Below are 15,947 nucleotides of genomic sequence, written 5' to 3'. Positions count from 1 at the left end.
CTCATACTATGAATGATATTGTTGTTGGCAATATGATTTTCCAAAATAGTGAGCAAGTTTCCAACAACAAAAAAGTAAAATTGTCTCTCCATTGACATGACTATTGTATTCCTGAGAAATAAAGGCTCAGACAATTATAAACAAGTTTTTCACTATGTGATTATCTGACAGGACATTTGAAATTACATAGTACACAGGATAGATTTTCATGTTTTGGATTGTAGGATGTCTAATGTTCTTGGCCTAGGACTCTAAATGCCAGTTTATCATTATGATAAACCGAAAATATCCCCCCAAATTTCTAAAATGTCTGTTGGGTACAGTCCCACTTGCCTTGAGAACCACTATTTTAGAAGAAGGGGAATATGCCACCACTGGCAAAACTGATACTACCACAGTCAGGGGAGGAAGCAAAAGCTCAGCCATACCCAGAATCAGCACATGGGTTCAAGTGTATTCTTTGTTTGTTTGTGTTGGTTTTTTTTTGTTTTGTTTTGTTTTTTGAGATGGAGTCTCGCTGTGTCACCCAGGCTGGAGTGCAGTGGTGCAATCTCTGTTCACTGCAGCCTCCGCCTCCCAGGCTCAAGGGATTCTCCTGCCTCAGCCTCCCGAGTAGCTGGGATTACAGGCGCGTGCCACCACGCGTGACTAAGTTTTGTATTTTTTTTTAGTAGAGACGGGGTTTCACCATATTGGCCAGGCTGGTCTTGAACTCCTGACCTCAAATGATCCACCTGCCTCAGCCTCCCAAAAGTTTATCATTTTGTACATATGACATCCTACTATTCAAGAGATTCAGGAGCCCTTGGATAGTCCTACCCAAAACATCCCCCAATGTGGAGCTAATCAGATTGTTGGATCTAATAATGAAAGACTCCATTTGCATGTGATTTTTCTTTAATAATGCCATTACCATAAAGTGAGCAAACCTCTGCCAAGGCTACTGGGAGTGGACTTTTGCAGCACAACCTTGACCTAGGCCTTTACACCAATTGATCAGAGCAACTATTTTGTTCTTTACTTCTCTTGCTGATGGTTATAAGAAAGCAAACCATATCGTAATTCTGCCTATTTTGTCTGTCAGTCTTTCCTCCTATAACACAAGGTCACATTCTTCTCAAGTTCTGGCCGGCCTTTTAAATATTTCCTGAATTCGTCAGCTGATAATGCCTTTCCTTTATTCTATTCAGTAGTGTCTTCCTCTGAATTGGCTACCCTCACCCTCAGTCAGTGCTTTCTACTTCTAAGGTGTACCAAGAAAGAAAAGGGAAGAAGGGAACATTACAGTTGATAATGAAACAAATGATGTTGGAAAATGAACCTTGTCTTACAGTATGTTTGTTAATTTCTAATGATTTGCATTACGATGGTGTTCTATTATGGTAGTATTTTAAGATGTTGGGATGTAAACTATGAGATGAACTACTTTTTTGAAGTACTTTTGAAGATAAAGGTTATTAAAAGTTAAATTAAGAATTACAAGTTTAATTTTAAGTGCTGTCCTTAAATCAACATTTACTTTATAGAAACTAACTAGAAAACGCTAACATGAGCATTCTCATTCCAAGGAAGGGATTTGTATTAATTTTCATAGAGTTGTTTTTTTTGTTTTGTTTTTTTTTTGAGACAGGGTCTCACTTTGTCACCCAGGCTTGAGTGCAGTGGCACCATCTTGGCTTACTGCAGCCTTGATCTGTCAGGTTCAAGCGATCCTCCTGGCTCAGACCCCCAAGTAGCTGGGACTACAGGTACATGCCACCACACCCTGGCTAATTTTTTTTTTGTATTTTTTGTAGAGACAGAGTTTCACCATGTTGCCCAGGCTGGTCTCAAACTCCTGAGCTCAAGGGATCCACCTGCCTCAGCCCCCCAAAGTGCTGGGATTACAGGGGCGAGCCACGGTGCCCAACGCATAAAGAGAGTCTTTGACTGTATCTTTCCTGCTACATACTTTGTATTTTTGCTACTTTCCTTTATTCTCCCACCACTACCTTCTGCCCATCACCCTCATTTAAAAATGTTCTTACAGAGCAGATGAGCACAAAAATATGTCTCAAGTTCAATACAAGAATCACTTTCGTTTTGCTACTAGTATTTGGCCTTAAGTATTCAGTGTTTAAATGTTGTTTCTTGATGTTTGATGCTTCTTTGGTTCTAGGAAGGCTGGTTTCGGATAGCTGAGAATATGGGATTTCAGTGCCTAAAGATTGAGAGTAAAGATCCCCGGCTAGACGGGATAGACTCACTTTCTGGAACTGAAATCCCCCTGCACTATATCTGCAAACTGGCCACTCATGCGATCCACTTGGTAGTCTTTCATGAGAGGAGTGGCAACTACCTCTGGCACGGCCACTTGAGACTTAAAGAACACATTGACAGGAAATTTGTTCCCTTCCGAAAGTTACAGTTTGGTCGTTATCCAGGAGCTTTTGACAGGTAAGTTCAGAGTCAAAAGGTGAAATGTGAAATGAATATTGTTCAGTCATAATTCTTGCAGTGTTTTTACATTTGAGTATTGAAATCTAATATATAATTTATGTAAGTGTTTATAGTAACATTGTTCTTAATGCCTCCAAATTAGAAGCAACCTAAATGTCCTTCAACAATAAAAGGATTGGCTGGGCACTGTGGCTCATGCATGTTATCCCAGCACTTTGGGAGGCCGAGGTGGGCAGATCACCTGAGGTCAGGAGTTCGAGACCAGCCTGGCCAACATGGTGAAACCTCGTCTCTACAAAACAATACAAAAATTATCCGTGCATTGTGATGGGTGCCTGTAATCCCAGCTACTGGGGAGGCTGAGGCAGGAGAATTGCTTGAGCCCTGGACGTGGAGGTTGTAGTGAGCCGAGATTGTGATACCGCACTCTAGCCTGGGCAACAGAGCAAGCCTCTGTCTCAAAAAAAAAAAAACTATAAAGGAATAAATAATTTTCGATATATGTATTCATACAATGAAGTATTATACAGCAGGGAAAAATAAACTAGAGGTCTGTGCACATTGTGGATGAATCCTACAATGCTGAATGACACAAGGCACAAAATAATCTAAATGCTATTATTACTTTTATAAAAAGTTCAAACACCTGCTAAATTATGTTCATGGATGTATACCCTTATAGTAAAAGTATTAAGAAGGCTAAGCAAGAGGTACCAAAAAAGACTAGATAGACGACACAGAACTACAGGGAAGCTGGAAGAATTTTATTTCTGTGGTGGAGACTTTGGTGTTTACTTTATAATTCATTATTTTGTGGCTTTATGTTATGCACTTTCCTGTATTTTTTTAAATTTTATTATTATTATACTTTAAGTTTTAGGGTACATGTGCACAATGTGCAGGTTTGTTACATATGTATACATGTGCCATGTTGGTGTGCTGCACCCATTAACTCGTCATTTGGCATTAGGTATATCTCCTAATGCTACCCCTCCCCCATCCCCCCACCCCACAACAGTCCCCGGAGTGTGATGTTCCCTTTCCTGTGTCCATGTGTTCTCATTGTTCAGTTCCCACCTATGAGTGAGAACATGTGGTGTTTGGTTTTTTGTCCTTGCGATAGTTTACCGAGAATGATGATTTCCAGTTTCATCCATGTCCCTACAAAGGACATGAACTCATCATTTTTTATGGCTGCATAGTATTCCATGGTGTATATGTGCCACATTTTCTTAATCCAGTCTATCGTTATTGAACATTTGGGTTGGTTCCAAGTCTTTGCTATTGTGAATAGTGCTGTGATAAACATACGTGTGCATGTGTCTTTATAGCAGCATGATTTATAGTCCTTTGGGTATATACCCAGTAATGGGATGGCTGGGTCAAATGGTATTTCTAGTTCTAGATCCCTGAGGAATCACCACACTGACTTCCATAATGGTTGAACTAGTTTACAGTCCCACCCACAGTGTAAAAGTGTTCCTATTTCTCCACATCCTCTCCAGCACCTGTTGTTTCCTGACTTTTTAATGATGGCCATTCTAACTGGTGTGAGATGGTATCTCATTGTGGTTTTGATTTGCATTTCTCTGATGGCCAGTGATGATGAGCATTTTTTCATGTGTTTTTTGGCTGCATCAATGTCTTCTTTTGAGAAGTGTCTGTTCATATCCTTCGCCCACTTTTTGATGGGGTTGTTTGTTTTTTTCTTGTAAATTTGTTTGAGTTCATTGTAGATTCTGGATATTAGCCCTTTGTCAGATGAGTCAGATTAGGTTGCGAAAATTTTCTCCCATTTCGTAGGTTGCCTGTTCACTCTGATGGTAGTTTCTTTTGTTGTGCAGAAGCTCTTTAGTTTAATTAGATCCCATTTGTCAATTTTGGCTTTTGTTGCCATTGCTTTTGGTGTTTTAGACATGAAGTCCTTGCCCATGCCTATGTCCTGAATGGTAATGCCTAGGTTTTCTTCTAGGGTTTTTATGGTTTTAGTTCTAACCTGTAAGTCTTTAATCCATCTTGAATTAATTTTTGTATAAGGTGTAAGGAAGGGATCCAGTTTCAGCTTTCTCCATATGGCTAGCCAGTTTTCCCAGTACCATTTATTAAATAGGGAATCCTTATCCCATTGCTTGTTTTTGTCAGGTTTGTCAAAGATCAGATAGTTGTAGATATGCGGCGTTATTTCTGAGGGCTGTGTTCTGTTCCATTGATCTATGTCTCTCTTTTGGTACCAGTACCATGCTGTTTTGGTTACTGTAGCCTTGTAGTATAGTTTGAATTCAGGTAGTGTGATGCCTCCAGCTTTGTTCTTTTGGCTTCGGATTGACTTGGCAATGCGGGCTTTTTTGTGGTTCCATATGAACTTTAAAGTAGTTTTTTCCAATTCTGTGAAGAAAGTCATTGGTAGCTTGATGGGGATGGCATTGAATCTATAAATTACCTTGGGCAGTATGGCCATTTTCATGATATTGATTATTCCAACCCATGAGCATGGAATGTTCTTCCATTTGTTTGTATCCTCTTTTATTTCATTGAGCTGTGGTTTGTAGTTCTCCTTGAAGAGGTCCTTCACATCCCTTGTAAGTTGGATTCCTAGGTATTTTATTCTCTTTGAAGCAATTGTGAATGGGAGTTCACTCATGATTTGGCTCTCTGTTTGTCTGTTATTGGTGTATAAGAATGCTTGTGATTTTTGCACATTGATTTTGTATCCTGAGACTTTGCTGAAGTTGCTTATCAGCTTAAGGAGATTTTGGGCTGAGACAATGGGGTTTTCTAGATACACAATCACGTCATCTGCAAACAGGGACAATTTGACTTCCTCTTTTCCTAATTGAATACCCTTGATTTCCTTCTCCTGCCTGATTGCCCTGGCCAGAACTTCCAACACTAGGCTGAATAGGAGTGGTGAGAGAGGGCATCCCTATCTTGTGCCAGTTTTCAAAGGGAATGCTTCTAGTTTTTGCCCATTCAGTATGATATTGGCTGTGGGTTTGTCATAGATCTTATTATTTTGAGATACGTCCCATCAATACCTAATTTATTGAGAGTTTTTAGCATGAAGGTTGTTGAATTTTGTCAAAGGCCTTTTCTGCATCTATTGAGACGATCATGTGGTTTTTGTCTTTGGTTCTGTTTATATGCTGGATTACGTTTATTGATTCGCGTATGTTGAACCAGCCTTGCATCCCAGGGATGAAGCCCACTTGATCATGGTGGATAAGCTTTTTAATGTGCTGCTGAATTCGGTTTGCCAGTATTTTATTGAGGATTTTTGCATCAATGTTCATCAAGGCTATTGGTCTAAAATTCTCTTTTTTGGTTGTGCCTCTGCCCGGCTTTGGTATCAGGATGATGCTGGCCTCATAAAATGTGTTAGGGAGGATTCCCTCTTTTTCTATTGATTGGAATAGTTTCAGAAGGAATGGTACCAGTTCCTCCATGTACCTCTGGTAGAATTCGGCTGTGAATCCATCAGGTCCTGGACTCTTTTTGGTTGGTAAGCTATTGATTATTGCCACAATTTCAGAACCTGTTATTGGTCTATTCAGACCAACTGCTTCTTGGTTTAGTCTTGGGAGGGTGTATTTGTCGAGGAATTTATCCATTTCTTCTAGATTTTCTAGTTTATTTGCATAGAGGTGTTTATAGTATTCTCTGATGGTAGTTTGTATTTCTTTGGGATCAGTGGTGATATCCCTTTTATCATTTTTTATTGCGTCTATTTGATTCTTCTCTCTTTTGTTCTTTATTAGTCTTGCTAGCGATCTATCAATTTTGTTGATCTTTTCAAAAAACCAGCTCCTGGATTCATTAATTTTTTGAAGGGTTTTTTGTGTCTCTATTTCCTTCAGTTCTGCTCTGATTTTAGTTATTTCTTGCCTTCTGCTAGCTTTTCAATGTGTTTGCTCTTGCTTTTCTAGTTCTTTTAATTGTGATGTTAGGGTGTCAATTTTGGATCTTTCCTGCTTTCTCTCGTGGGCATTTAGTGCTATAAATTTCCCTCTACACACTGCTTTGAATGTGTCCCAGAGATTCTGGTATGTTGTGTCTTTGTTCTCATTGGTTTCAAAAAACATCTTTATTTCTGCCTTCATTTCGTTATATACCCAGTAGTCATTCAGGAGCAGGTTGTTCAGTTTCCATGTATTTGAGCGGCTTTGAGTGAGTTTCTTAATCCTGAGTTCTAGTTTGATTGCACTGTGGTCTGAGAGACAGTTTGTTATAATTTCTGTTCTTTTACATTTGCTGAGGAGAGCTTTACTTCCAACTATGTGGTCAATTTTGGAATAGGTGTGGTGTGGTGCTGAAAAAAATGTATATTCTGTTGATTTGGGGTGGAGAGTTCTATAGATGTCTATTAGGTCCGCTTGGTGCAGAGCTGAGTTCAATTCCTGGGTATCCTTGTTAACTTTCTGTCTCATTGATCTGTCTAATGTTGACAGTGGGGTGTTAAAGTCTCCCATTATTATTGTGTGGGAGTCTAAGTCTCTTTGTACGTCACTCAGGACTTGCTTTATGAATCTGGGTGCTCCTGTGTTGGGTGCATATATATTTAGGATAGTTAGCTCTTCTTGTTGAATTGATCCCTTTACCATTATGTAATGGCCTTTGTCTCTTTTGATCTTTGTTGGTTTAAAGTCTGTTTTATCAGAGACTAGGATTGCAACCCCTGCCTTATTTTGTTTTCTATTTGCTTGGTAGATCTTCCTCCATCCTTTTATTTTGAGCCTATGTGTGTCTCTGCATGTGAGATGGGTTTCCTGAACACAGCACACTGATGGGTCTTGACTATCCAATTTGCCAGTCTGTCTCTTTTAATTGGAGCATTTAGTCCTTTTACATTTAAAGTTAATAGTGTTATGTGTGAATTTTATCCTGTCATTATGATGTTAGCTGGTTATTTTGCTAGTTAGTTGATGCAGTTTCTTCCTAGCCTCGATGATCTTTACAATTTGGCATGATTTTGCAGTGGCTGGTACCGGTTGTTCCTTTCCATGTTTAGTGCTTCCTTCAGGAGCTCTTTTAGGGCAGGCCTGGTGGTGACAAAATCTCTCAGCATTTGCTTGTCTGTAAAGTATTTTATTTCTCCTTCACTTATGAAACTTAGTTTGGCTGGATATGAAATTCTGGGTTGAAAATTCTTTTCTTTAGGAATGTTGAATATTGGCCCCCACTCTCTTCTGGCTTGTAGAGTTTCTGCGGAGAGATCCGCTGTTAGTCTGATGGGCTTCCTTTCGTGGGTAACCCGACCTTTCTCTCTGGCTGCCCTTAACATTTTTTCCTTCATTTCCACTTTGGTGAATCTGACAATTATGTGTCTTGGAGTTGCTCTTCTCGAGGAGTATCTTTGTGGAGTTCTCTGTATTTCCTGACTCTGAATGTTGGCCTGCCTTGCTAGATTGGGGAAGTTCTCCTGGATAATATCTTGCAGAGTGTTTTCCAACTTGGTTCCATTCTCCCTGTCACTTTCAGGTACACCAATCAGACGTAGATTTGGTCTTTTCACATAGTCCCATATTTCTTGGAGGCTTTGTTCGTTTCTTTTTATTCTTTTTTCTCTAAACTTCCCTTCTCTCTTCATTTCATTGATTTCATCTTCCATCACTGATACCCTTTCTTCCAGTTGATTGCATCAGCTCCTGAGGCTTCTGCATTCTTCACATAGTTCTCGAGCCTTGGCTTTCAGCTCCATCAGCTCCTTTGAGCACTTCTCTATATTGGTTATTCTAGTTATACATTCGTCTAAATTTTTTTCAAAGTTTTTAACTTCTTTGCCTTTGGTTTGAATTTCCTCCTGTAGCTCAGAGTAGTTTGATTGTCTGAAGGCTTCTTCTCTCAACTCGTCAAAGTCATTCTCCTTTGGAGGAGGAGAGGTGCTCTGCTTTTTAGAATTTCCAGTTTTTCTGCTCTGTTTCTTCCCCATCTTTGTGGTTTTATCTACTTTTGGTCTTTGATGATGGTGATGTACAGATGGGTTTTTGGCGTGGATGTCCTTTCTGTTTGTTAGTTTTCCTTCTAACAGACAGGACCCTCAGCTGCAGGTCTGTTGGAGTTTGCTAGAGGTCCACTCCAGACCCTGTTTGCCTGGGTCTCAGCAGCGGAGGCTACAGAGCAGCACGGATTTTCATGAACCACGAATGCTGCTGCCTTATCATTCCTCTGGAAGTTTTATCTCAGAGGAGTACCCGGCCGTGTGAGGTGTCAGTCTGCCCCTACTTGGGGGTGCCTGCCAGTTAGGCTGCTCAGGGGTCAGGGGTCAGGGACCCACTTGAGGAGGCAGTCTGCCCATTCTCAGATCTCCAGCTGCATGCTGGGAGAACCACTACTCTCTTCAAAGCCGTCAGAGGACATTTAAGTCTACAGAGGTTACTGCTGTCTTTTTGTTTGTCTGTGCCCTGCCCCCAGAGGTGGAGCCTACAGAGGCAGGCAGGCCTCTTTGAGCTGTGGTGGGCTCCACCCAGTTCGAGCTTCCCAGCTGCTTTGTTTACCTAAGCAAGGCTGAGCAATGGCAGGCACCCCTACCCCAGCCTCGCAGCCGCCTTGCAATTTGATCTCAGACTGCTGTGCTAGCAATCAGCGAGACTCCATGGGCGTAGGACCCTCCGAGCCAGGTGCGGGACATAATCCCCTGGTGTGCCGTTTTTTAAGCCCATCGGGAAAGCGCAGTATTAGGGTGGGAGTGACCTGATTTTCCAGGTGCCGTCTGTCACCCCTTTCTTTGACTAGGAAAGGGAACTCCCTGACCCCTTGTGCTTCCCGAGTGAGGCAATGCCTTGCCCTGCTTCAGCTCGTGCACGGTGTACTGCACCCACTGTCCTGCACCCACTGTCTGGCACTCCCTAGTGGGATGAACCTGGTACCTCAGATGGAAATGCAGAAATCACCCGTCTTCTGCATCGCTCACGCTGGGAACTGTAGACCAGAGCTGTTCCTATTCGGCCATCTTGGCTCCCCCTCCTGTATATTTTTTAAAACCATGTGCAAAAATTTATCTTTGGCTATCGCAGTAATAAAAATGTTTCTTGTGAGAAACAGTTATTTGAAGGAACTCATGTAAAGTTTGATTAGCTATAGTTTGTAATATTAGCAGTTACAGGATTAAAAACATTCTTGAAGTTATACTTGGAGTATGAAGTTTCTAACCTAGAATTGTCCCTTTTATTCTCCTTTTGAAATCAGCAATAATGATGTTACAGTCTACTTTGAATAGCAGAATCTGATGTAAAGGTAGCAGTAAATATTTGTAAGGATTTTCACATTAAAAACTCCTTAGCAACTTCCAATGAGATAATTCTTATTTGTTACACTTGAGAAGTATGAGAGTATGTTTATTCTTGCCTTCTTTTAAAAAAAAATATATTATGTATATGTGTATATATTTTCTCTCTATCTGGAATCATGTGAGATTGCCTTCTTATTAGCACTTAAAGTCACGTATTTGAGAATGACTGAAAAAGGTATTCAAAACTGAAGTCTTCTATATTTTTTGTGTATGAAAAGTCAAAACTTTTCTGAACCAAGCCATGTTTTCAAAATGAAATGACCAAAAAAAGTGAGTAGAGATGGAGGAAAATACTTTGTTTTTATTATTGGCTTCTCTTATTTTAATCAAAAATCTTAATACTCACTGTTCTCTTACCACTTTTTTGCATTTTTTTTCTTATTTTGTGTTTCAAATAACCTTCTTTAGGGAGACATTATCTTTTAGTTTTTTAAAGCTTTGTGAATTTATTTCAAAGTTTAATAACTTAGTAAAGTTCAAAATTGTTACTTATTAAACATAAACATGTAACAATAGATAAAAACTATCTCTACATTTTAAAATTTTATATGAATAGAATGGAAAACTCTCAAATAATATTTTTAGAATATGGGATCCAAAATACATAAGATAGATTTGCAGATTAGCATTTTACCCATTAATGAGATTCTCAGGCCATTGTAATTAACGCGTGTCTTAAGTGTTAAAAACATTTACTTCTCTAAAAGTAAACTGATAATTAAAAATTATGTCACAAAATTTTTGTTTCTGCTTAAAATGCCAAAGTGTATATGAACAAGTACAAATATATTCATATATAAATACATTAACCAAAATAATTAAAACTCAACCGTTTGATGTCAGATTTTTCAAGGTCTTATTAAAATTGCTAATTGATATCTAACATAATTGATGAAACTATGCTTGATGTTTAGGTATTTTGCTAATGTTTGATATTTGTAAGAGGCTGCCAGTATTCTGGGTTAAATCCTTTTAATAAATCTTTTTTTATTATTTATTATTATTATTTTTAAATTTAAGTAGTGGGACACATGTACTGAACGTGCAGGTTTGTTACATAGGTATACATGTGCCATGGTAGTTTGCTGCACCTATCAACCTGTTATCTAGGTTTTAAGCTCTGCATGCATTAGGTATTTGTCCTAGTGTTCTCCCTCCCCTTTTCCCCCACCCCTCATTAATTAATCTTAACTTTTGTTTTCAGGCCAGAGTTACAGCAAGTTACTCTTGATGGACTGGAAGTTCTCATTCCAAAGGATCCAATGCACTTTGTAGAAGAAGTACCACACTCTAGGTTTATTGAGTGTAGGTATAAAGAAGCTCGAGCGTTCTTTCAGGTTAGAGACAACCAAATGTGTATTTATAAATTTAAAAAAATGTTGGGATTATTTTTAATATCTGAGGGTGGTAAGATGAAGGGGCTTATGGAAAATAGAAAAGTAAACATCCTTTTTTGATATGTCTCTTTTCTTCTAGATTGTTTTCTTTCAGTTTTTTTAGAAGTAGATTAAAAATTAACCTTAAGAAACTATTTTCTAAGTCAATCCGTTGATATTTATTTATTGTTTTATTTGAATAACTTTAATAGATTTAGCACTGGCTTCTGCCTTAAGGTAGCCCATTAACTTTGTGAAAGGTGGTGTATTCTCAGTCCAAGTAGGATAAAGCCACTGTAGAAGATGGACCATGTAGATTTAGAAAAGACTTCATGAAAATACAGTTTGTTTCAGAGTTGGCATTGAATATAATTTTTTTGCATTTATGAAGGTTTTTGAAGATAAATGCTACACAAAGACCAGATGCTTTTAAAACTTTATTGTCTTGCTGCAGCCTTCAATTCAATACACATTTATTGCCTTCTGCAGACTTCTGGCCCTGGGGATATAAAGATGATTTTGAAAGGCATGAAAGTTCAGCTCTAAGAGCTGACATGAAACAGAGATACAGTGAAAACAGGCAAATTTACAGTGGGGTTTTGGTACCCGAATTCTTTCACTTGCCCTTTATTTTCTGGGGTTCCCTGCCAAGAAAGCTGTGTCCACGAGGGGTATGAAAATGAAGTATATTACTGTCAAGTGCCAAAGACCCACAGATCTGAGGTTTCTCTAATACAGTGTACTGGCACCTAAAGCTGAGGCCTCACAGCCCAAGTGGGCCTTCCTAGCCCTATTTCCTTAAGTCATTGTGGAGCTGTGAAATTTATGCAGCCAGCCTCATGAATACAAAGCTGAAAAACAACATGTGTGGATGGGCCTACTCGAGTAGAAAAGTGTTGCCTGACATATGCCTACCACATAATAACAGGAAGTGGAAGAGATGGAGTTTTGTGCTTAAACTTGACTGCTCTTCCTGTCCTAAGGGAGTTTGCTGTGGTCGTCATCTCTATTATAGCAATAATCACAGTGAATTATGGATATCTGTCTTGTCCTCTTACTAAATTTTATGAACTTTTTGATAACAGGAGTGTTCTTTTGTTTACCTGTGTTGGCCCAGTATCTACTGTACCTGGCACAAAGAAAAGATCCAGTAGGGTCAGTTCTCAAATTAAAGTGAACATACATGCATTTGAACACTTGATGGCGCCAAACAGTCTTAAATGTAATGCTTTGTGTAAAACAAGCAATGAATTAATCTAATAGACCTCTTAAAGCAGCCTCCTTTCTTTTTTTAAAATAATTTTTAAAAAGCAACTTTAAATACATAAAAGCTGCAAGTACAGTACCGATAACTTTTTTTTTCTGAACCACTTGGGAGTAAGATGTTGACCACAACTTCAAAAAAATTTAGTATTTTTTTAAAAATAGGAACATTCTCTACATGTCCTAATATGAAAGTTAGGAAATTGACACGTACATTTTTACCATTTAATCCCTATTCAAGTTTTGTCAGTTGTCCCAGTAATAACCTTTGTGATAAAAAGATTCGATTCAGAATCACATGTTGTCTTAATTTTCCTGTCTCTTTGGTCCTCTTCAGTCTGGGACAGTTTCTCAGTTCTTTTGTTACTTTCATGACTAACACTTTTGAAGATTACAAGCCAGATGTTTTGTGCAGTGTCCCTCATTTGGGGTTTGTCCGGGGATTCCTCCTGTTAGATTTAGGTTATACTTCTTTAGAAGGTATAGAAGTGGTGCTGTGTTCTCATTACATCTCACTGGGCACTGCATAATTTTGATTTGTCCCATTACTGTTGATATTCAAATTGTTCACCTGATTAAAGTGCTGTCTGAAACTTCGTATCTTTACCACTATGAAGTTTCTGTTTTTCCCTTTATAATAATAAGTGTCTGGGAAGAAGTTACTTTAAAACTATGTAAATATTGTTTTCCTCATTACATTTTCAATTTATTTGTTCATATCAATATAAATTCATGGTTTCCTATTTTACCCTATGGGTTATAGCCCATTGTTTTCATTATTTATTTTGATCTTCAGATTGTTCCATATTTGGCCAGTAGAAACTCCTTCATAATGCTTTCTGTGTCTTTTTGACTTGTCTCCGTTGTTTTTTGAACACTTTATTACTTTTTGGCACTATAAAATATTCTGAGTTCATCTTATAATTTTCGTATCTCCACCCTGGGATCAGCCAGTTCTTTAAGTCCTATTTCCTTTTAGAAGCCAAGACTTGGATGCCAGGTGTACCCATTGCTATTTGGGTTTTGCTGCAGACAGTTTCTCTCAGTGGACAGGGGTAGGGTATATATGTTTGTGTGTATTTATTTCTGTATCTATGTATTGAAACCTCTGCATTCACATTGATATCTCCAGTCCAGTTAAAAGTTCCAATTAAACAACAGAGTTCATTTCCATATTTGCGACTCCCTTTTCAAATCGTGAGAAATCTCTCTCCCATTGTCCTTAATACTTACTTAGTTGTTCAGTCTTCCTGTATGTAACCTGTCTTCCAACACATGTCCTCCCCTCCCTACCCCCTGTTCTTCTCACCCTACCTGGGCACTGCTATCTCCTGCTGGGCTGCACTCAGGTAGAGGCATTCTTCTTACCCTGTTCAGGCTCTGTCTTCCCACACCTGGCTGCTCGTCTGCAGAGAGGCTTTCCTCACCCTGCTTGGGCCCTGACTCCCCACACTGGACACTCTCCTACCCTCTTCACGTGGATGTCCTCATTACCTGCCCAGGCTCTGATACCCCATAATCAGGCAATCCCTTTGCTCAAAAACCTTTCTTGCTCTGCCCCATCTAATGGTTTTATTATTGAATAGTTCAGGAAGGGGGGAGACTTTATTTGCTTTTAATTATTTTCTCAATCTACCATGAAGTTCAAAAACTAGAATAATATACCTTTTCCTGAATTTGATTTTGTTTTAGCAAAAACCATCACAAGATAATTAATGAGCTCCAGCCTGTTGAATATCAGTGAAAAACCAAAAGGAAAGTTGGAAATACCTGTACACCTGGCCTAGGAATATCTAGATAGCAACATTTTTGTTTTACTTCTACTAATTTGCTCTAAGATTTTGGGCGATTTTCTGAGCCTTAGTTTCCTCATCTACAATAAAAGTCAGTACCTTCTGTCATCTTATTCTTTGATATAAGATTTGTGCTTTTGGATTCCAGGATTCTTTTTGGGCTTTGTGTCCCCGTTCACTGACTGAACAGGAAAAATTAAATAAACATGATATTTAAATTAGGATATTAATTTTGTCTTTTTTTAGAGGTATAGTAATCCTGAGATTTGTACTCGGGATTTATTTTTATTTGTTTACTTATTTATTTTAACTTGTATTTTAAGTTCAGGGGTACAAGTGCAAGTCTGTTACATAGGTAAACTTGTGTTGTAGGGGTTTGTTGTACAGATTTTTTCACCACCCAAGTATTAAGCCTAGTACCTATTAGTTATTTTTCCTGATCCTCTCTCTCCTCCCACCCTCCAAAAGGACCCACTGTATATTGTTCCCCTCATGCATCCATGTGTTCTCATCATTTAGCTCCCACTTATAAGTGAGAACATGAAGTATTAGGTTTTCTGTTCCTGTGTTAGTTTGCTAAAGATAATGGCCTTCAGCGCCATCCATGTCCCTGCAAAGAACATGATCTTGTTCTTTTTTATGGCTGCATAGTATTCCATGGTGTATATATACTACATTTTATTTATCCAATCTATCATTGATGAGCATTTATATTGATTCCATGCCTTTGCTATTGTGAATAGTGCTGCAGGGAATACACACATGTATGTTTCTTTATAATAGAATGAATGATTTATATTCCTTTCAGTATATACCTGATAATGGAATTGCTGGGTCAAACAGTACTTCTGTCTTTAGGTCATTGAGGAATCACCACACTGTCTTCCACAATGGTTGAACTAATTTACACTCCCACCAACCGTGTATAAGTGTTCCTTTTTCTCCACAACCTCACCAGTATCTGGGGTTTTTAATTTAATTTAATTTAATTTTTTTTTACTTGTTATAGTAGCCATTCTGACTGGTATTAGATAGTATCATATTGTTTTTTATTGCATTTTCTAATGATCAGTGATGTTGAACTTTTTTCATACGATTGTTGGCCACATGTATGTCTTTTGAAAAGTGTCTGTTCATGTCCTTTGCCCACTTTTTAATGGGGTTGTTTGGTTTTTTTCTTGTAAATTTGTTTAAGTTCCTGATAGATGCTGGATATTAGACCTAATATCTAAAGTTTGCAAACCATAGTTTGCAAAAATGTTCTCCCATTCCATAGGTCATCTGTTTACTCTGTTGATGGTTTCTTTTGCTGTGCAGAAGCTCTTTATTTTAATTAGATCCTATTTGTCAGTTTTTGCTTTTGTTGCGATTTCTTTTGGCATCTTCATGAAATTTTTGCCTGTGCCTATGTCCTAAATGGTATTGCCTGGGTTGTCTTCCAGGGTTTTTATAGTTTTGGGTTTTACATTTAAGTCTTTAATCTATCTTGTACAGGATATTTTTAAATGAAAATAAAGTATGTATACTATAATTTTTTAAATTTATAACATGTTTAAGGTATATAGCTGTATGCATGTATGCACTTTAACACGTACAAGGATCAGTTCTAAGAAATGGAATTTCTGGCTAGGCGCCATGGCTCACACCTGTAATCCTAGCATTTTGGGAGGCCACGGTGGGTGGATTGCCTGAGCTCAGGAGTTTGAGACCAGCCTGGGCAACATGGCGAAACTCCGGCTCTACAAAAAACACAAAAATTAGCTGGACATGGTGGTGTGCACTTGTAATCTC

At 38.5% G+C, this 15,947-nt stretch overlaps 1 protein-coding gene across 7 annotated transcripts in view; it reads left to right on the top strand.

Annotated features, from left to right (window-relative positions):
• FKTN (fukutin) overlaps positions 1-15,947 on the top strand; it is a 101,121-nt gene that overhangs the window by 46,879 nt on the left and 38,295 nt on the right. For all 7 annotated transcript variants that reach the window (XM_030825959.1, XM_030825749.1, XM_030825863.1 and 4 more), the window contains 2 exons: positions 2,159-2,436; positions 10,929-11,061. In XM_030825959.1, the coding sequence (XP_030681819.1) occupies positions 2,159-2,436; positions 10,929-11,061 (411 nt within the window). The remainder of the gene's footprint in view (positions 1-2,158; positions 2,437-10,928; positions 11,062-15,947) is intronic.

The sequence above is a fragment of the Nomascus leucogenys genome, chromosome 1a (genome assembly GCF_006542625.1).
Source record: "Nomascus leucogenys isolate Asia chromosome 1a, Asia_NLE_v1, whole genome shotgun sequence".
NCBI classification, from domain to species: Eukaryota; Metazoa; Chordata; class Mammalia; order Primates; family Hylobatidae; genus Nomascus; species Nomascus leucogenys.
The sequence above is the reverse complement of the archived record's forward strand: the minus strand, read 5'-3'. Positions and strand labels throughout refer to the sequence as shown.